We start from the raw sequence: 20,681 nt of genomic DNA, 5'->3' as shown, positions 1-20,681 counted from the left end.
TATATTTTATCCATTAGGGGCACCCCATAGTAATATATTTGTAGTATTTTACTATGGTTTTAAAATAGCTAAATTATCCATAAAAAGACTTATTTTGTATGAATAAAACTCCGAATTTATCGTTCATTTTGGTTGAGCGAATATTTTTGTAATCGAAATTAATTTGTATCAAACGAAGTTGTACACTTATGTGAATTACATGGCCCGAATTGCGCTCAGATTGCTTCAAGTAGCTTAACAAAAACACATTCATTTATTACTTTAGTAACCATAGCCTAAGTCACTGCTTCCGAGTATTGAATTATTGGCGACTGCTTTTATGTTAAAGCTCGAAATAGACATATCACCTCAAATCATTGAGTAATTTTTTTGCCTCAGTGGAGTATATTCTTTTTTCAATTGGCAATGGTTCAAAATATTAAAACACCCAAATTTCATATATATATTAGTAATTTACGTCATTTAGATTCCGAACATGAGACATTAGATTTTTATTATTAACAGTTAGAGTCGGAACTACTCTCTTTGCTTCAAACATTTAAAATCCATTAACTGCACATACGCCAAAGGTATCATCTAGATGATACAATAATAACTGTATTTACAATTGTTGTAATAAAGTTTTCTTTGATACTTTTTGACATACAATGAATACTTTCGTGACGATGACAGAAAACTGATTGGTTTGCAAAAAATCGAAAATAAATTTACGAAATTCGGGGACAATTAGTGGAAATACTTTGAATAAAAAAAGTTTTTTCAAAACATATTCTTTATCAAAAAAAATACGATAGAATATTAAATTTTTCATCAAGAGCAAGCTCAAAGTACTTTGCACAAGAACAAAATAGGTTGTTATCAAAGTTTTGTCCATTAATACAATGATAATCATCATCAAATATTTGCCTTAATATTTTCACTTTTTTTTCATTTTTTTCATTAACTTGCAAGGGTAAATTCCATGGCCTGCTCCGCAATCACAGAAACATGGCGTTACATGTGTTGCTTCTATCACATCATGACCTTTATGACATATCTTTGCACATTCTTCGCATATACTAGATTTTGATTGGTCCATTGAACATGTACGACAATAGAAAAAAGTTCTATGCATAACATATTTATAACCTGTTTGTTCAAATGTACAATGTCCTGGAATACAATTAATATTTGTATCATTTGATTGTGAAATATTTTTTAACTCTTTTTCATCTTCTTTGTAAAATTTGTTTAAATATTTCATATCTTGTCGACTTATTTCGATTCCTTCTTGTTTAATTAATAATTTAACAATTCCGTTGTTGCTATTTTTTAATGCTTGTGTAAGTGCTGTATTAAATGACATAAATAATTTCCAAATATTATTATGAAATTAAATACTATTAAAATAAAATTTATACATTATATAAAAACATCTCTAGCATTAATATCAATTCCTTTTTGTTTAAGAAGAAATTTAACTATTTTTTCATGACCTTCTTTTGATGCTAATATAAGTGATGTAAAAAATAATTTAAATAATTTGTAAATATTATTCTGAAACACAAAATTATTAAAATAAAAATAAAATAAATAAAATAAGTGTTAGCATTGAAATTAACTTTTTCTTGCTTAATAAGTAATTTAACAAGTTTTATTTGATCATTTAATGATGCAAATAATAATGCTATTTCAAATTAATTAAATAATTTCCGGAAATTATAATGAAATTAAATAATATTAAAATAAATTTTAAATCAAATGTTTTAATTTTTTTGGTATCGCTGTCAATTTCTTCTTGCTCAATAAGTAATTTTACTATTTCAATATAACCATTTAATGATGCTAATATAACAGTTGTTTCAAATGATTTAAATAATTTCGAAATAATAAAATGAAATTTTCAATTAATAAAAAAAACATTAAATAATATATATAATCTTCAACGTCAATATCAATATCAATTTCTTTGTATTCCAATAGTAATTTTATTATTTTAATGTTACTATTTTCAATTGCAAACTTTAGAGCTGTTCGAAAATGTTTAAATAAATTCCATATATAATATAAAAATCATAAATCATTGAAATAAACTTCATCTTTATAATTGACATCAATATTCTCATGTTTGAGAAGTGATTTTACTATATCAATATAGTCATTTGCGACAGCAATAATGAGCGCTGTATGTACTAATTTAAATAAACTCCAAATATTTTTGCAAAACATAAAATCATTATAATAATCCATAAATGATATTTATTATCATCTTTTTCATTAACATTTGTTTCTTTTTGTTTAAGAAGTAATTTAACGACTTTAACATTCCCTCTTTTCGTAGCCGAAATAAGTGGTGTTTCAAATATTTTGAATAATTATCAAATATTCACATTAAATATATAATTAATAAAATGAATATTAAATAAAATAAATTAACATTTGTATCCATACTAATTCCTTCTTGTTCAAGAAGTAATTTTACGATTTTAGTATTACCGTTTTCTATTGCAATTAATAAAGCTGAGTTAAATAAATTGAATAATTTCCAAATATTATTATGAAATTAAAAACTATTAAAATAAAATTTATTTAATATATAAAAACACCTTTAACATTGATATCAATGTCTTTTTGTTCAAGAAGTAATTTAACTATTTCTGTATTTCCATTTTCAGATGCAAGCATTAATGCTGTTTTAAATAACTTAAACAAAAACTAAATAATATTTTGAAATATCAAATTAATCAAATACACATTAAACAAAATAAATTGATGTCTTTTTTATTAATATCAATTCCTTTTTGTTCAAGAAGTAATTGAACTATTTCTGTATTTCCATTTTCAGATGCAAGCATTAATGCTGTTTTAAATAACTTAAACAAAAACTAAATAATATTTTAAATCATTAAAATAATCAAATATATATTAAACAAAACAAATTGATATCTTTTGTATTAATATCAATTTCTTTCTTTCCAAGAAGCAATTTTACTATTTCTGTATTACCTTTCATTGAAGCATTTAACAATGCCGTTTCAAAAATAGTTTTAAAACATTAAAAAAATTTAATGAAAATATAAAAGCAATTAATGAACATCCTTATAACTAGTGATACATTTATTGTTAACAAGAAAATCTAAAAGTTCTTTATTCCCTGAAAATGCTGAAATTTCTAAGAAGTTTGTTGTTATTGGATATTTTTCGAGAAAATATTGTAATATAAATATATTACCTGTTTCTATTGATTTAATGATCAAAGATTTATTTATTTTCATTCCTTCTTTCTCAAAAAATTTTAAAATTTTATAATTATTATATTCAACACATTTTGCTCCTAAATCTTCTAAATTATTTATTTTTTCTAATTTGTTTTCATAAAGATAATAAAAAATATCATTTCGATGAAATTTAATTGCTGTTTCATATGAATCTTCAAAAGATGTATGATTTTGTTCACATATATGAATGATTTCGAAACTTTCACCTACAACTGCATATTTAACTGCATTGCGTATATCAGAACCATTTAACATTAAATGTTTAAAACATTTAATTGATCCGAAAAATGCTGCATAATCAATTAATGAAACATTATTATGATTAATAAAATCACATCTTTCATAAAGTGATGGTTCAATTTTTTGATTATAATCAAAATTTGCTTGCGATGAGATTTTTTGAAGTTTTTCGATGTCATCATTTCGAATTATTTTTGCTGTTTCATTAGGATTAACACCTTCTTCAATTAATTTTTTATGAAGTGCCCAGTTATCCTTTTTGAGATCCTTAATGTTTTTCAACACGTATTTACCAAATTGATCGAATTCGAAGTTGTTCATTTCTTTTAAAGTCATACGATGAGCAAAATATGGGGTTGATTTATTTCTGTATGTTTTGAGATCAATTAAATCATTTTCTATTATTTTTTCTATTAGGTAATTTGATTCTTGTGTTTGTAGAGATAAAAGTAATTGCATAAAAACATCGAAAATATTTGAATCAATATTAAATAATTCTTTTTCATCAGAATTGAGTTGTTTTAAATATTCAAAACATAATTTATATAAACCTTTTGATATAAAATATGAATATATAATTCGACAAACTATAAAATTAAATGAATATGAAAATTCTTGAGAAAAGTAATATAAGGAAGAAGCAGCTGCATCATCAATGTTTGTTTCATTTAAATCAAATATATTTTTTTCGATAGACTGCAACGCTACAATATTTTTTGTATAGTTATTTTTTGTAGTATTGCTTTGGGAACCACCCATCTGCAATTTGGTCCCTTTTGAAAAGTGGCACATGTTACATTTCAATGGAAAATTAAAACAGAAATTATCTGCCTCGAATTCAAAATATAAAATCAAAATAACATGAGAATAACATTTTCCTTTATACATTTTTATACTTTTTTTACAGGAATAATTGAAATTATTTCTTTATTAGTATATTTTGAATCAATAAAAATTCTGATGAGAAAAAACGTTTTCCTCCCTCAATTTTGTTTAGTTTACATAAATTTATTGAAATCATTTTTCATGCAAAATGATTTTTTCAAAAATTCGATTTCACCCAAAAAGGAATAACTTCGAAATTGATTAGATTTTCAATTAACAGTAAAATCTTCTAGCCCGAGCATACTAATTCAAATTCATTCCAAATTTTTGATGCTTTTACAAAACATTTTAAAGCTAAATATAGTTCACAACAGTTATTTTATCATTATGAGTTATTGTATGAACAAAATCTGGTCAAAAAAAAATTGAAGAACCATATTTTATTCATCTTATGAATGATGAAGAAATCGTACAAATATATGATTATGAACAAAGTGAAGAACTTTCAAGAAAGTTATATAAATATGCAGCATATTTTGGGTCAATTAAATGTTACATATTTTTAGCATTAAATAATTCTAGAATTGAACATATAGGAAATTTTGCTATAGCATTTGGGAATCCCAAGTTGAAATAATTCATTTTTGTGAATTAAATCATCTGTTTAATCAGTATGCATGTAGTGTAGCAATTGAGTTACATTGTAATGATATATTTTATTATCTTCATGAAAAAAATTTTTTTGATTAAAAAAGGTTTAAATGTATATGAAAATCTTCTTGCTGAATCAGCATATTCTGGTAATGTTGAATTATTAAAGTATGCTTTGGAAAAGGGAAAAGGAAAAATTAACATAAATGAAATATATTTTGAAAATTTGATAAGGTACTTGTTATCGCAACAGGCTTGAAAAAATATCAAAATGCTACAATTTTATATATATATATTTGCAGGATCTTTGTGAACTAAAAAACCACAACAAACTAAAAAAAAATTAGAACGATACGGAGTTTACGATCGTTTTTGATTCAAAACTATTTATTTTAAACGTTTAAGATCTCTCATGGAAGAAAAAGATATTGAAATAAAAGTTTTAATGCAGATCCAAGAATTGTTAAATCTAACAGAATCAAGCCTAGATAATATAAGCACATTATTTATAGAATCTATCTGGTCCTTAGGGAAATCCATTTTTTCCAAAGTTATTGAAAACATTATTCTTTCTACAATTTATAGGCCATATTCGAATGGCCTTTTAGTTGAATTCCTTAAAGTCTCAACCAAAAACATGAAAGAACTTAATGATTTCAAAATTGAACTTATTCAATCCTTTCTCAAAAAACTTGATTGCAGGGCCTATAAACCATATAGCAGTGCTTTATGTATGTTTTTATGTACCACAGTACTTAAAGATTTTATTAATCTTTCAGCAATTCTTACAGAAATTCAAAAATATGAAAATGATAATGAAAAATTTGAACAAATTTCTTTTTTTATTTTTGTATGGCTTGCACCCGAAATTGAACAAACAGACAAAATATTTTATAATAACTGCATTTCTATTATCGAAAAGATGCGATTTCAAGAGAATCATTATCCAACAGTTGCTCGATTTCTTTATGACTTTGAGAACCTTCGAAATGATAATTGGAAAGCACTTAAGCAAAGACGCGCAAGTGATAACACATTAAAAATATTTTCTGCGATACTTAAACGTGATGGAATCGAAGAATTAATACAATTATCATTTCATCCACAATTTAATATTAATCAAAGAATTGCACAATCAATTTATGAGCCATCATTCTTTGTAAGTTATAATCCAACACTTATTGAGTTTTCTGCTTATTGTGGATCTATAAAATGTTTTAACTTTCTTTTAGAAAATGATGCTGATATAGAACTAACGGATAATAATAATAAAACATTTAATGAGTTTGTAATTGTTGGTAATAATAAAGAAATAATTGAAATATGTAAAAAGAAATTCGAAAACATTAATTTTGATTCATATAAATATTTATTAACTGAATTTCATTATGATTTTAATGATATATCTGAAAAATCATTTTTAGCTGCATGTAAATCAAATTCATTAAAAGTAATACAAAATTGTTTAAATAATAAAATTAATATAAATTGTTGCGATGAAAAGTTAAAAACTCCAATTATATATGCAACTGAATTTGATCATATTGAAGTAATTAAATTATTACTTCTTGACGAAAATATTAATGTAAATTGTAGAGATGTTGATGGAATGACACCTTTACAATATGCTTGTCAAAATGGTTATTATGAAATTGTTAAATTGTTTCTGACGTTGGATAAAATCGATTTAAATATCGGTAATAAATTTGATGTTTTTTCATATGTTTTATGACACCATTACATTGGGCATCACAAAATGGGTTTGTTGATATAGTAAAAATACTTTTGAATAAAAATATTAATGTTAACGTTTGCGATGATGAAAAATGGACTTCTTTACATTGGGCTTCACAAAATGGTCATTATGAAGTTGTCGATTTTCTTTTATTAAATCCTAATATTAATGTCAATATGAAACAAAAAGATGGATTAACTCCAATTCATCTTGCATCTTTAAATGGTAAAGTTTCATGTTTGAAAAGACTTCTTCAAAAAGAAGAAATTGATGTTAATTCTTTGGATGAAAATGGAATGACACCATTACATTGGGCAGCGCAAATGGGTAAAAATGAATGTGTTAATGAATTAATTAATGATAATAGAATAAAATTAAATATTAAAGATGGAATTTTAATAAATTTAATGAAGAAAATTTTATATATTTGGAATTTATTTGATTTATTTTGGACTGCTTTACATTGGGCTGCTCAAAATAATCATGTGAATGTTATTAATATTCTTCTAAATTTAAATTCTATTGAAGCAAATTCAAAAGATGAAAATGGATTTTATTCAAAGTGTTTAATACACCTTTACATTGTGCTGTTTTAAATCAATCAATTGATGCTATTGAGTTTCTTTTAAATCATGAAAAAATTGATGTTAATGCTCAAGATAATGATGGTAAAACACCATTACATGTTGCTGCACGTTGTGGTAATCCTGAAATTATTCAATTATTCATTATAAATAAAAGAGTTAACTTTAATATTCAACAATCTGTGGAATTTATATTTTAAAATGTTTAAATAATAATTTTGGAGTTTGTTTTGCTTATTTTTAACTGCATTACATTATGCTGTATCTAATGGAAATATGGAAGCTGTTGAATTGTTAATTGATGTTGCAAAGACAGATATCAAAGATAATGATGGTGAAACACCAATAGATTTGGCTAAAATGTTTGGCTTTGGCGAAATAATAAAACTTCTATCTCATGAATAAAGCATGAAAACACAAAATTTTTTTTTGATTAATTTTAATTGATGATTTATTTATAACTTGTTTTAAAATATTACTTGATTTATGCTTATTTTTTTTTTTTTTAATATTGTTTCATACTTTATAGGATGGTCATGTATTTAAAGTTTGTATAAATAACAAAATAATTTTATAATAATTTTATAAATATATTGGGCAAAAGGTTGTGATTACAGCGCTCTTGAAGTTTCTATTTAACCTTCTTGAGTGAATTATTTGGAACAGTTTGTATTGTATAAAATAACTTTTTAAAATTGAATTTTTCATATTTAACAATTAAATCATTATTAATTATAAGATATTTTTTTTTAAATGAAAATTTTTATGAAGATATATTAATTTTTTTAAAATGAGTTATTATTGATTATTATTAGTTCTATATATTTATTGAATTCGAATATCTGTTTCGAAAGCCCAAAATTTTTTCTGAACTTTTGGAGATTGCTCATAAAAAAAATAAGATAACAAAATTTAGTTACAATAATTTTATTGAATAGAATGTATACTTATCAATATTTTTTTAAATTTAGTTCAGTGGAAAATGAAAAAAATTGATTTTCTGATTTGAAATGACCGTTTATTTTGTTGACAGCGTCTTTTCAGATCTATGAAACAAAAACAGAGAAATACTTCATTCAAAATTCAATAAGTTGTTAATTGTGTTGATGCGAACTTTTTGAAAGTTTTTCCTTCAAAAGCTTTCCTTGACAAGCAAAATCACTTTCTTCCGATCATTTTTTTTCTGTGTTTCAACAATATAAACGAGTTAATTTTCTGACACTTTTCAATAAAACATTACGTTTCAGCTTTGTAAACAGCTTCCGATTGCAGAAACAATAAAACATGTTTCAACGAAAGTTACACAAATGAATTGACGGAAAGGAGGCGCGGTTGAATTTTTCTGTATCGTTTTTGACTGATTTATTAGCAAGTTTCTCAAGTTTTCTCGCAAATGTGTTCTTTCTTCTTGGTTTTACTATTGTATTTCTTTTGCTTATTACAAATCTCTACAAAAAATTCAGGTTCAAAGATTTTTAGTGATCAATTATCTATTTCTCAAACTCTCAAACACTCCCCTTACCTTACTTTAGAATCCAAAGGGTTTAAATATTTAACACACTCAGCCCATAACAAAGAGAGTGTATCCATTAAAGTCACAAATTTTATTATGCAAACAGCTAATGAATCAAATACATTTAATATCATCACAGAAGAATATCAGCATCATTCCCATTTATTAAAGCTACCTATATCATATGTTAAACATTATTTCAAATTCTTTTCTTTGGTATTTAATCATTTTTCATTAAAAGCTTATTTACCAATTTCAATGAATAATGGCTTCATGAAGAAAATGTTCAAATTCAATGAAACTGCTCAAGTTCTAATGTATAACTTTTTTATTTTGGGACTTTTTTTATTTTATGAAATCAAATTTTTTATTAATAAAATGAAAACAAAAAAAAAAAAAAAACAGAAAAATGTTTTTATTTTTTGTTATATTTTTCATAAGTTCTCATCAAATATTTTATGAAAATAATTCAACACTTTCAATCACAAATTCAAATGATTTTATTGATATTGATCAGTATCAAAATAGCACAAAATTTATAATTATCAGTGAAAATATTTATTCAATTCCAGGTGGTTCATTTTCAGGATGGCATTCAGTTGTTTCAGTTAATTTTGGTAACTCAGTATCAAATATTGGAAGTTATGTGTTTTCGTCATGTTCTAATTTGGTTACGATTATAATTGGAGAAAGTGTTACAGAAATTGGAGGTTCAGCATTTTCATTGTGTTCATCAATCAAAAACATTACAATTCCAAATTCAGTTACAACAATTGGAGGTTCAGCATTTTCATCATGTTCTAATTTAATCATATTAATCCTTGGATATGGAATAAGAGAAATTGGAGGTTCAGCATTTTCATTGTGTTCATCAATCAAAAACATTACAATTCCAAATTCAGTTACAACAATTGGAAGTTCAGCATTTGCATTATGTTCTAATTTAACGACATTAACACTTGGCTATGGAATAAGAGAAATTGGAGGTTCAGCATTTGGGAATTGTAATAAACTTCGATGTATATATTATTATGGGGATTCAGAACCAAAAATTGGCGAAGGTGCATTTTATAATGTTTTTACAAGTGTTATCACATATCCAACATACGTTGGAAGTAAATTTGGAAATTTAGATGTTGATAAAGACAACACAGAAGGAACATGCGAACCACTTCCAACACATTCATTTTCTAATTCGAATACATTTACTGCATCACTTCAAAGTGATATTTCATTATCATTTTCATATACATTAACAATTACATTATCAATTACACATTCATTAACTATTTATGAAACAAAAACGAAATCATTTTCATTATATATAAACAATTCGACATTTTCATATATTGAAACAGAATTTATTTATTACAGTTACACGATTGTTATTTATCCTACTTATTATAATTATTATTCCAATTTCTTTACAATGTTTCATACTTCCGATGAAAATTCACCAAATGGAATTACGACAAATGCTTTGATTGGAATTATTTGCGGGTCATTTGCATTTGTTTTGATCATTGTTGGAATTGTTATATTTTTAGTGAAAAGTAATAATAAGAAAGAAAAATCGGATTCAAAGTTACAATTTAAGGACACGACAACATCAAGTACAAAGCAAATCGAAGAAGTAAATAGTTTAGTTGAAGATATTGTGAAAGAAGATGAAGACAATTGGCTATGAATAAAATGTGTCATAATGAACATTTTTTATGAACTAATACAAAATTATTTTGTTGTTACATAAAATAAAATGAAATCATATTAAAGATATTATCATTTTGACTTTTTAATGTTTTTCATTAAATTGTTTTAATAAGAAATTTTGAATTTTGAAGATGTATAACTGTCTTTAAATATAACAAGGTAATATTGTTTGAACACCGATTAGATTTGAATTATGATTACATTTACATTAAATGTTAGCACTTTTTGAATGAAATTTGATGAGTTTTACTTGGATTGTTATATCATAAAATCAGAATATATTTTTTAATTTGTAGATACATTAAAGGATTATGTGCATCAAACTTTTTTTATAAAATAATAGACTCAAAATCTAATAATAAACGAATAACCAATGTATTATAAAAGAATGAATTTTCATGATGATAAAAACGATATAAACAGACAAAAGACACATCAAACTAAAGCACAAATACAGCTCTATAACATACATTCATCATGTTATTCAAAAGTGTCTTCATAATGTATTAAAGCCCTTCCTTTGATTGTCATTCTAAAATGTCAATTCAAATATTTCTAAGTTGATGTGAAAAACTATAATTATACAACAGGGGTTCTAACGTTTAACCGTGAGATTTTAAACTTTTGAGAAAGCCGATGTATATTTGGTGAAGGCCTAGAAGTATATTACAAGCTGAAGCATGAGAATCTTTATTTTGTTCAGCATTCTGCTCATGAAGAAGCGATTTAGAAACGATATAAAGCTTATTACACCCTATATCATTCAAAAAGAAATATTACAAATACAAAAAGACAAAAGCAAGGAAGGAATGACTTACCAATGTGATAGAGAAGTTCTAAATAATGAAATTATGAACAAAAAATTTAAAAGATTTAACAATAATTATTATAAAGTTTTGATCAGAAACTTATACTTAAATTCAAGGCTTAACAACAAATCTACAGCAATGACACATCATGATTTTAATAACAAACAAAATTTTCAAAGAACATATTTTTCAAGCATTTTGAAAAAAGACTTTGATATCAAGATATTTGTCAATAACGGCATACCTGAGGAAGCTTTAAACAAATGTTATGAAGATATATCTTCTATAAAACGTGAATTTTCACATTTTTTTATGATGCGAAACGACAACGAAGAAGGACCGAATATTTTCAATGTTTTACTTATTTTAACCTTCATTTTTTCAATGACATTTTCGGTTATATATATCAAATTTTATCAGAAAAACACAATTTTAGTTCAGAAAATATTAACGACCAAATATACATTGAAAACAAATGGAAAGAAAAAACAGAAAAATGTTTTTATTTTTGTTATATTTTTCATAAGTTCTCATCAAATATTTTATGAAAATAATTCAACACTTTCAATCACAAATTCAAATGATTTTATTGATATTGATCAGTATCAAAATAGCACAAAATTTATAATTATCAGTGAAAATATTTATTCAATTCCAGGTGGTTCATTTTCAGGATGGCATTCAGTTGTTTCAGTTAATTTTGGTAACTCAGTATCAAATATTGGAAGTTATGTGTTTTCGTCATGTTCTAATTTGGTTACGATTATAATTGGAGAAAGTGTTACAGAAATTGGAGGTTCAGCATTTTCATTGTGTTCATCAATCAAAAACATTACAATTCCAAATTCAGTTACAACAATTGGAGGTTCAGCATTTTCATCATGTTCTAATTTAATCATATTAATCCTTGGATATGGAATAAGAGAAATTGGAGGTTCAGCATTTTCATTGTGTTCATCAATCAAAAACATTACAATTCCAAATTCAGTTACAACAATTGGAAGTTCAGCATTTGCATTATGTTCTAATTTAACGACATTAACACTTGGCTATGGAATAAGAGAAATTGGAGGTTCAGCATTTGGGAATTGTAATAAACTTCGATGTATATATTATTATGGGGATTCAGAACCAAAAATTGGCGAAGGTGCATTTTATAATGTTTTTACAAGTGTTATCACATATCCAACATACGTTGGAAGTAAATTTGGAAATTTAGATGTTGTTAGCGAATTCACAGAAGGAATATGCGAACCACTTCCAACACATTCATTTAGTCAATCGAATACATTTTCTAATTCGAATACATATGCACAGTCAGATTCAAGATCATTCTCAGAATTATGTTCATTTAGTCAATCGAATACATTTTCTAATTCGAATACATTTACTGAATCACTTCAAAGTGATATTTCATTATCATTTTCATATACATTAACAATTACATTATCAATTACACATTCATTAACTATTTATGAAACAAAAACGAAATCATTTTCATTATATATAAACAATTCGACATTTTCATATATTGAAACAGAATTTATTTATTACAGTTACACAATTGTTATATATTCGACTTATTGTAATTATTATTCCAATTTCTTTACAATGTTTTATTCAAATGATAATAATAATAATCAAAATAATGATAATAAAACAACAATCATTATCATTTCAGTTTGTGTAATTGTTATAGTAATAGTTATTATCACATTATTAATTATATTTTTGAAACATATTCGAAATAAAAAAGAAGAAATTTATGAAAATGATAAATCAGAACAAAATGAAAACGAAACGACAAATACATTTACTACTGGAATAAGTAACATAAATATTGAAGAAGATCCATTTGCTGAAGATTTTCAAGAAGAAAAATTTATTGAACAAATTTAAAATAAATATCAATAGAAATACAATTTTTATGCATATTTGATATTTTGTAATAACACTTTTGAATAGGTTTTTTTACTCAGCGACCTAAGGCTCAATAAACCAATAGAACTTTTTCATTGCTTCATGAATGAAAATGCTTTCCATGCGTTCTATGCATTTATAAAATAGAATTTAAATATTTTCACTTTCAACATATTTAATAAAAACTCCACATAGTTGTGGCGCTTTTCAAGGAAAGATTATAGTATATATCTAAGTAAAAACCAATTTATTCTCTTATTTTGAATTTAATATAGAAAAGTGATAAAAAATATTTACATTGCATATGAATATGTCATCAATAATTGATTAAACATTTTGAAATATAATTTTATAAAGAATGAAGAATTAAAATATGTAGTAACACACACAAAAAGAAAATATCTTGTTTGTCTTCAAAACAAATTGATTCAATTATTTTGTGTTATAACATAAGCTGGAGGGGTACCATGTAATATATTTCATAAATCGTATAAAGGAATATATCTAGAATTATAATCGTTACCACTCCAAAAAGATATAACACAATCATGAAAAACAAGTTGGAATAAAGGCACGCTTATGCTTTCATTAGTCATAACTCGTGTTTGTGCTACAGAAGCTTCACTTAAATATTCCACTGCATTTGTACAAAATTCTATAAAAAATAATTACAATAAGGAATTGCTAGATCTCTACAATCTTTACTTAAAACAACAAGTTTTCCATGTTCATTTTCATGGAAATATTGTAAAAGATTAAAACAATTTTGTATTGATTCTTTTCTTGTTTGTGGATGATAACATTCAAATAATACTGTACATGTTGCACCATCAATAAATCTAATTTTGCAACTTCTAAATCATAATCTTCTTTAGCATACTTAAGTATTTGTTCATCACAGGTAGCATAAGTATCAATTTTTTGTCCTGGATTTTTTAAATTATTAACAGAACCAATTAATATTAATTGATTTGTTGAATTCACAACAATATCATCAGAACAAGCAAAAGGCCAATTAGCATTCCAAGCCATAAAATTTTTTTCATGATATTCTGGATAACATGCGTTTTGATAAGAATCATATACAGATGTTAATATGCTTGACTTATTATGAACATAATCAAGATTTAATCTTATCGAACCAATTAATAGTTCTCGACAAATAAAATCAAATTCTTTAATTTCTCATTCGGTATATAACTTTTAAATTTCCAAAAGGATTTTCAAAAAAGAATTCATTTTTTTATTCGTATTTATAAGAAATATTTTTTCTGAGATATAAAATGAAATTAAATTCTCTTTGTACTTCGGAATAATTTCTTTGTATAAACATGATAATAAACAAATTAATGACGGACCTGAATCAAAATCATTAAACTTTTCTGCAAATATTGGTATAAATTCATCGACATATTTCAATACATTTAAAGTAAATTTTTTGAGACTCTTGATAAGCTGCAGTACGATTCTTATCCTATGAATCATGAAATCGAATATTTATGTTTGGATTATTTTATACTTTCTCTGTAAATGGTACACATTTACCTTTTTTTGTGCAGTCTCTCGATAGCGCTTTGCCATCATGTAACATGATTACCTTGTGAGAAAAACATCCTTAAATTTCGTGCATGAATTTTCATGCCCTTTAGCATGCCTGAACATAGAATAGAAATATGACCAGCGTCATCATTTGATAAAAATACATGACTAATTCAATCGAATTAAACACATGATCAGATCAGATAATAAAAAATAAATTTTCTTTTTCATCTGCAAAATAAATTAATAATTTTATTTCAGCATTTTTATTATGATATTTTCAATGCATATCTGGTCTGATTCGAAGAAGAAGATTGGAACCGTTTAAAACACGTTATTCACGAACCGTTATATCAAACACAAAACGATTAAAATTTACTCAAAATATTTGTATAATCCTATATTTTCTTCAAGGTAACCATAAAACTACAAAAAATTTACATGGAATTTAGTGAAACGCAAAAAAGTAATATATCAAATCAAATAAGAGATTGTATCTCAAAGATAATTACTCTTAAAGGCATTGTTTTCAATTTAAAATTTGAAAACATTGAGGAATCAGCACATTTAATATATGATTTATATGACAAAAATTATCCATATACAGTTTTTTTGATAACATGTCGATTAGTGTATTCATCTTTTGTTTCCCAAATGAAAGATTTTAATATTTATTTTGATTTTTTAAGATTCTTGGAGAAAATATATGAGGAAATATGTAATTATAAAATGATGGATATTTTTTCAAGATATCTTTTTTCTCTAACTTCTCAAGAATCATATTACCTTTTAGAAAAAATGTTTGATCAAGGAATGATTGAGGAATCAGAATTAACCAAAAAAAGTTGTTTATATTTCGCACAACATATGAAAAAAAATGAAATCAACTCATTAACTATTGATTGGGACAATAAAGATGATATTAAATCTAATCAGTTTAATGAATCTTTTTTAAAAAATTATGAAGAACTTTCAAAAAACAATTGGACACTTCATAAGCAATTAATCAAAGAAGGAGTTAATCCAAATGAAATTGCGAAAATAATTCGAAATGATGAGATAGAAAAACTTCAAGAAACATCAACACAAACTGATTTTAATTTTAATCAAAGAATTGAACCATCACTTTATGAAAGATGTTCATTTATTAATACACAAAATGTTACATTAATTGATTATGCAGCATTTTTCGGATCAGTTAAATGTTTTAAATATTTACTTATGAATGGCGCAAAATTAGAAAACACAGGTAAATATGCGATTGCTAGTGGAAATATAGAAATTATTCATTTATGTGAACAACATCATTCATCATTTTATGATTCATATGAAGCAGCAATTGAATTTCATCGGTATGATATCTTTAAATTTCTTTACGAAAATAAAATTGTTAAAACTGTGCATTTAAATTTTTTATATAAAAAATGTATTGTAAATAATTCATATGAAATTTTTTCATATTTGCTTGATAAAGAAGGATTGAAATTAGAAGCTTTCATATATGAATTGTCATCAACTGGAAATTTATATCTAATAAAATGTTTTTTTGAAGAATATCAATTACCAAATGATATATTTGTTTCTTGTGCAAGCTCAGGAAATATTGAACTTGTTAAATATTTTCTTCTTAGAAAAATTGATGTTAATGTAAGTAATGTCTCTTTGAAAAATTGGGAAATTGTTTATGTTTCATAAGAGTATTTGGTGAATATTTAAGTTTTTTGACACAGCTTTGTTTCTAGCATCTGAAAATAAACATTTAGAAATCATTAAATTACTTGTTGAACAAAAAGGAATTGATATTAATGCTAAAAATATTTATTTGTTTTATTTAATAAATATTATAATATTTCAAAGTTTCAAAACAATGATAATTTAAATTATTTGATACAGCACTTATATATGCATCTGAATATGGTAATGAAGAAATAGTCAAATTGCTTCTTGAACAAAAAGGAATTAAAATTAATGCTAAAAATAAAATTTATTTGAATAATTTTATATTTCAAAATAATATTTGAAAATTATTTAAATTATTGAATACAGCACTTATATTTGCATCTAGATATGGTCATACAGAAATAATTAAATTACTTCTTGAACAAGAAGAAATTGATATTAATGCTAAAGATAATTTTTATTTTAATAATTTTATATTTCAAAATAATATTTGGAAATTCTTTAAATTATTGAATACAGCACTTATGATTGCATCTGAAAATGGTCATACAGAAATAGTTCAATTACTTCTTGAACAAAAAGGAATTAAAATTAATGCTAAAAATAAAATTTATTTGAATAATTTGATATTTTAAAATAATACATGGAAATTACTTGAATTATTCGATACAGCACTTCTGAAAGCATCTTGGAATGGTTATACAGAAATAGTTAAATTGCTTCTTGAACAAGAAGGAATTAAAATTAATGCTAAAAATAAAATTTATTTGAATAATTTTATATTTCAAAATAATACATAGAAATTACTTAAATTATTTGAAACAGCACATGTTTGGGCATCTTTATATGGTCATACAGAAATAATTAAATTACTTCAGAATTAATTTTATCTTAATAAATGAAAAACATTAGCATATTTTCTCTCAAAGCAATACTTTGACTCAATGGTGGTTGCCTATGAAACAACAAAATTTATAACTTTAAAAAAATATTTATGTCATTGATTATATATGTTTATTTTATAACCATTTTATTTTTCTGTATTAAATCATTAAAATTTTTTTTATGAAGTAATAGTTTAAACGGTTTCTCAAATCATTTCTTTGTAGTTTTCATAAAGAATCTGAACAAAAACATACAAATAAACATTAACCCCATCAATACTGGTGCAAAAATAGAAATCAAAAAACAGAATTTCTTAGATCCTTATTTTTATACTGAAGGTTTGACATTATAAATTTATGATCATTATGTTTTTCAAAAGGATAAAGGAACTGCTAAAGTACCATTAACCCCAGAGAACCATAATACAAAAGTAAAACTTCTTGTTGAATGCGAAAAAGATCCTTCTATAATAGAAGAAGAACTTATTAATCAGAGTATAACTATTCATTTTATTTACCAAATGCGAATAATGCAATCAGAACAAAAATAAAATTCTTTACATATCCAGAACCACATTTCCCTAGTCCTTCGGAAGGTCTTTGTTATGGTCCGACTGGATTAACACCATTTTTCCGCTTCCAGACAACTTATATTTCATCCAAATCCATCATTGTTCTTTTTATTACTTCTTCCATTACACTTAATGTTCTTTACACTCCATGCATTCATTCATTTAACATGTTAAATAAATTTATGATATTTACAAATTAAAATGAGTCATTTGTTTTTATTAAATTTTTTTTCTGTTTTTACAAATTTTCATGATGACATCATGGCAAAACAAAGAAAAAAATATGAAAAATGAGCTTTTTTAGTGAGATTAGCTAAAACAATAAAAAATAAAAAAGGAGTAAATGAAATTAACATTGTACATAAAATTCAACAAAAAATTGCCAAGCAGGCTCGAAACTGTTTTGTGAACAGAAAAAAAGACCACCGGGAAGACTCGAACTTCCAACCTTAAGGTTATGAGCCTTACGAACTAAACCCATTGTTCCACGGTGATTTCGTTTTTCCATGAAAAAATGCCCTTTTGAGCTAATTTTACTCATAATAGCTATTACTTCTTTGTATTTGTGCTCTTAATTAAGAGATTAAGACCAAAACTGAATGAAACTTATCATTTTTTTACCCCTCAGTCCCAAATAATATAACTTCTCTTCCAAAAACTTCTCCACGTCTTCTTTTAACACAACAATTCCTTCAAACTTAAATTCATTATCATTAAACAAACATTCCCGAAACAAACGATCATATTCATTAGAGTTTATTAACTTTGTTTGCCATTCATGCTCACATTCCAACCTGTTTCAGCATTATATTTCGGATATGTAAAATCACCTTTGATATTAACTTTAACATTTACTTATATTTTCTCTTTGTGATATGTGTAAATTACTGGTTTGCCACCTCTAAGTCTAAATGCTAAAAGTACACAGAAATAATCATAATTTTCTCCAAGTGATCAGATTTAAAGATAAGCTTCTTTAAGTGGATAAAGATATTCTTGGACAAATTTTAAAACACTTCAATCCTATATCAAAATATAAAATGAAATTTAATTTACTGAACAAACATTTCATTGTTTTCAAACAATTGAAAAAATTTGCTAAAACATCTCTATACAACAAAACCACTTGAGCCGATGTTATTTAGTGATTTCGCTTGAATTGATTTCCATGTTTTCTTTGAGATGTTTTTGATGAATCAGCAGATCGTGACCTCTTTTGTGGAGTTGGCCTCAAAACCTTTGTTTTGTTGACCTTTAGCCTTATTTGTTGTGCTTCTTCTCCACTAATATATCCGGTATTTACAAGATTCGAAAGAGGATCATCTGTTTGGTCTATTACACTAACGTTAGTATCCTCTTTGTTTGGCATTAGTTTGGCTTTACTTTTACCTTCGATCTTTTGAATCATTCGAACTTTATTTGCAATAATGTAAATCACTTCCTCAGTTCGAGGAATTTCTGGAATCTGAAGTGAAACTGATGTGGGCTGGTCTGGGTCACAAAGGTTTAGAAGAGAACTGGGAGAGTTTGTGGGCTCAATTCTCAGCTGTGGTGATGCCGCATTTTCAGAGGAGAACGTTTGTATCGGCTTCGGTTTTGTATCGTTCTCCGATAGCCACCCAAGTTTTTGTACAACTTCTCTTGCTGTTCTGGGAGTTCCTTCTTGTTTTTTAAGGTGTGGGTCTGGCTTAGGAATGTCGCCTGTGATGCTTTTGTCATTTGTAATGGAAAGAATTGAATATTGTATTGAATCAGGAAGAGAAAGAGGTGGTCGATAAAACATTTGTTGACGAGGTGGATGTGAACGATTGAGGACATTTGTTAATTCTTCTGGTGTGCGAGGAATTTCAAGTGACATCCAGAGAATTGTTGCATCCGTCAAAATTTTGGGTTCTTTGAACTTGAGGTTATATAAACTTTTAAGAAGATTTGGATTAGGAAGAGGTTGATTAAATAATGAAGAAAGAATCATTGAGTTTGGATATTTGATATTGAAATGATATTTCGACCAATCAATTGATGATTTCTGGTGAGAAATTAACAAAACCCTCTTTAGTGTGGCTCCGTCATCATTTAATCGCTTGAATTTTAACCTAAATGAGTCATACAAATATAATAAATAATGAATTTCTTGTTTTGCAATATGCATCTGGGAAAGTGAAAATGGCCTACACCTCCAATCAGGTTTTGCATTTGATTCGGAATATTTGATCTCATTTCTTAATTGTGTTTCAGATTTATTTTGTGCAATTCTTGGACTTGAAATTATTTTAGGGTCATTTGAAATCCAATTTTCATCTAAGCTTTCTCTGATGTCTTCTGTTAATAGTTTAAGAGATGGATTTAAATCAAGTTCAAACGAAGCCGATGAAATACAGAATACGTTTAAAATAGGGCCCGCCCCAAATAAATGCAAAAAGTGACACGTTTTGGCTGAATTATGAACAACTTTAACAATTCTTGGATCTGCTAGAATTGGGTTGATATCTTGAATACAAGATGGAATTTCAGTTACGTCTATAAGATACTCGCATTCACGAAGAGAAATACAAATGGCACAAAGGGTAAAAGGTTGTGGATGGCATATTACTAAAAGGCCAATTTCTTTCTGCGTCGAAATTTTTGAAACTAACTGTGCGAGTTGTGGTTGTTCATCAATTAAAGAAAATTGAACTGACTTAATTGGATAATTTATCATTTTTACTGGTAAATCAACAGTAGAATTGAAGCGGGATATAGGGAAAGAATGCCTCGCTATTGGC

At 25.5% G+C, this 20,681-nt stretch overlaps 1 protein-coding gene across 1 annotated transcript; it reads right to left on the bottom strand.

Moving 5' to 3' along the window:
* Positions 1 to 19,060: 19,060 nt before the first annotated feature.
* On the bottom strand, positions 19,061 to 19,777 carry GO595_004362 (3'-5' exonuclease family protein; the record flags this gene model as incomplete). The annotated part of the gene is made up of 1 exon (XM_067917485.1): positions 19,061 to 19,777. The coding sequence occupies one exon, from the start codon at positions 19,775 to 19,777 to the stop codon at positions 19,061 to 19,063; it is 717 nt and encodes a 238-aa protein (XP_067775486.1).
* Positions 19,778 to 20,681: the final 904 nt, after the last annotated feature.

Source organism: Histomonas meleagridis, assembly GCF_020186115.1.
Source record: "Histomonas meleagridis strain 2922-C6/04-10x chromosome Unknown contig_26, whole genome shotgun sequence".
Lineage (NCBI taxonomy): Eukaryota > Parabasalia > Tritrichomonadida > Dientamoebidae > Histomonas > Histomonas meleagridis.
The sequence above is the reverse complement of the archived record's forward strand: the minus strand, read 5'-3'. Positions and strand labels throughout refer to the sequence as shown.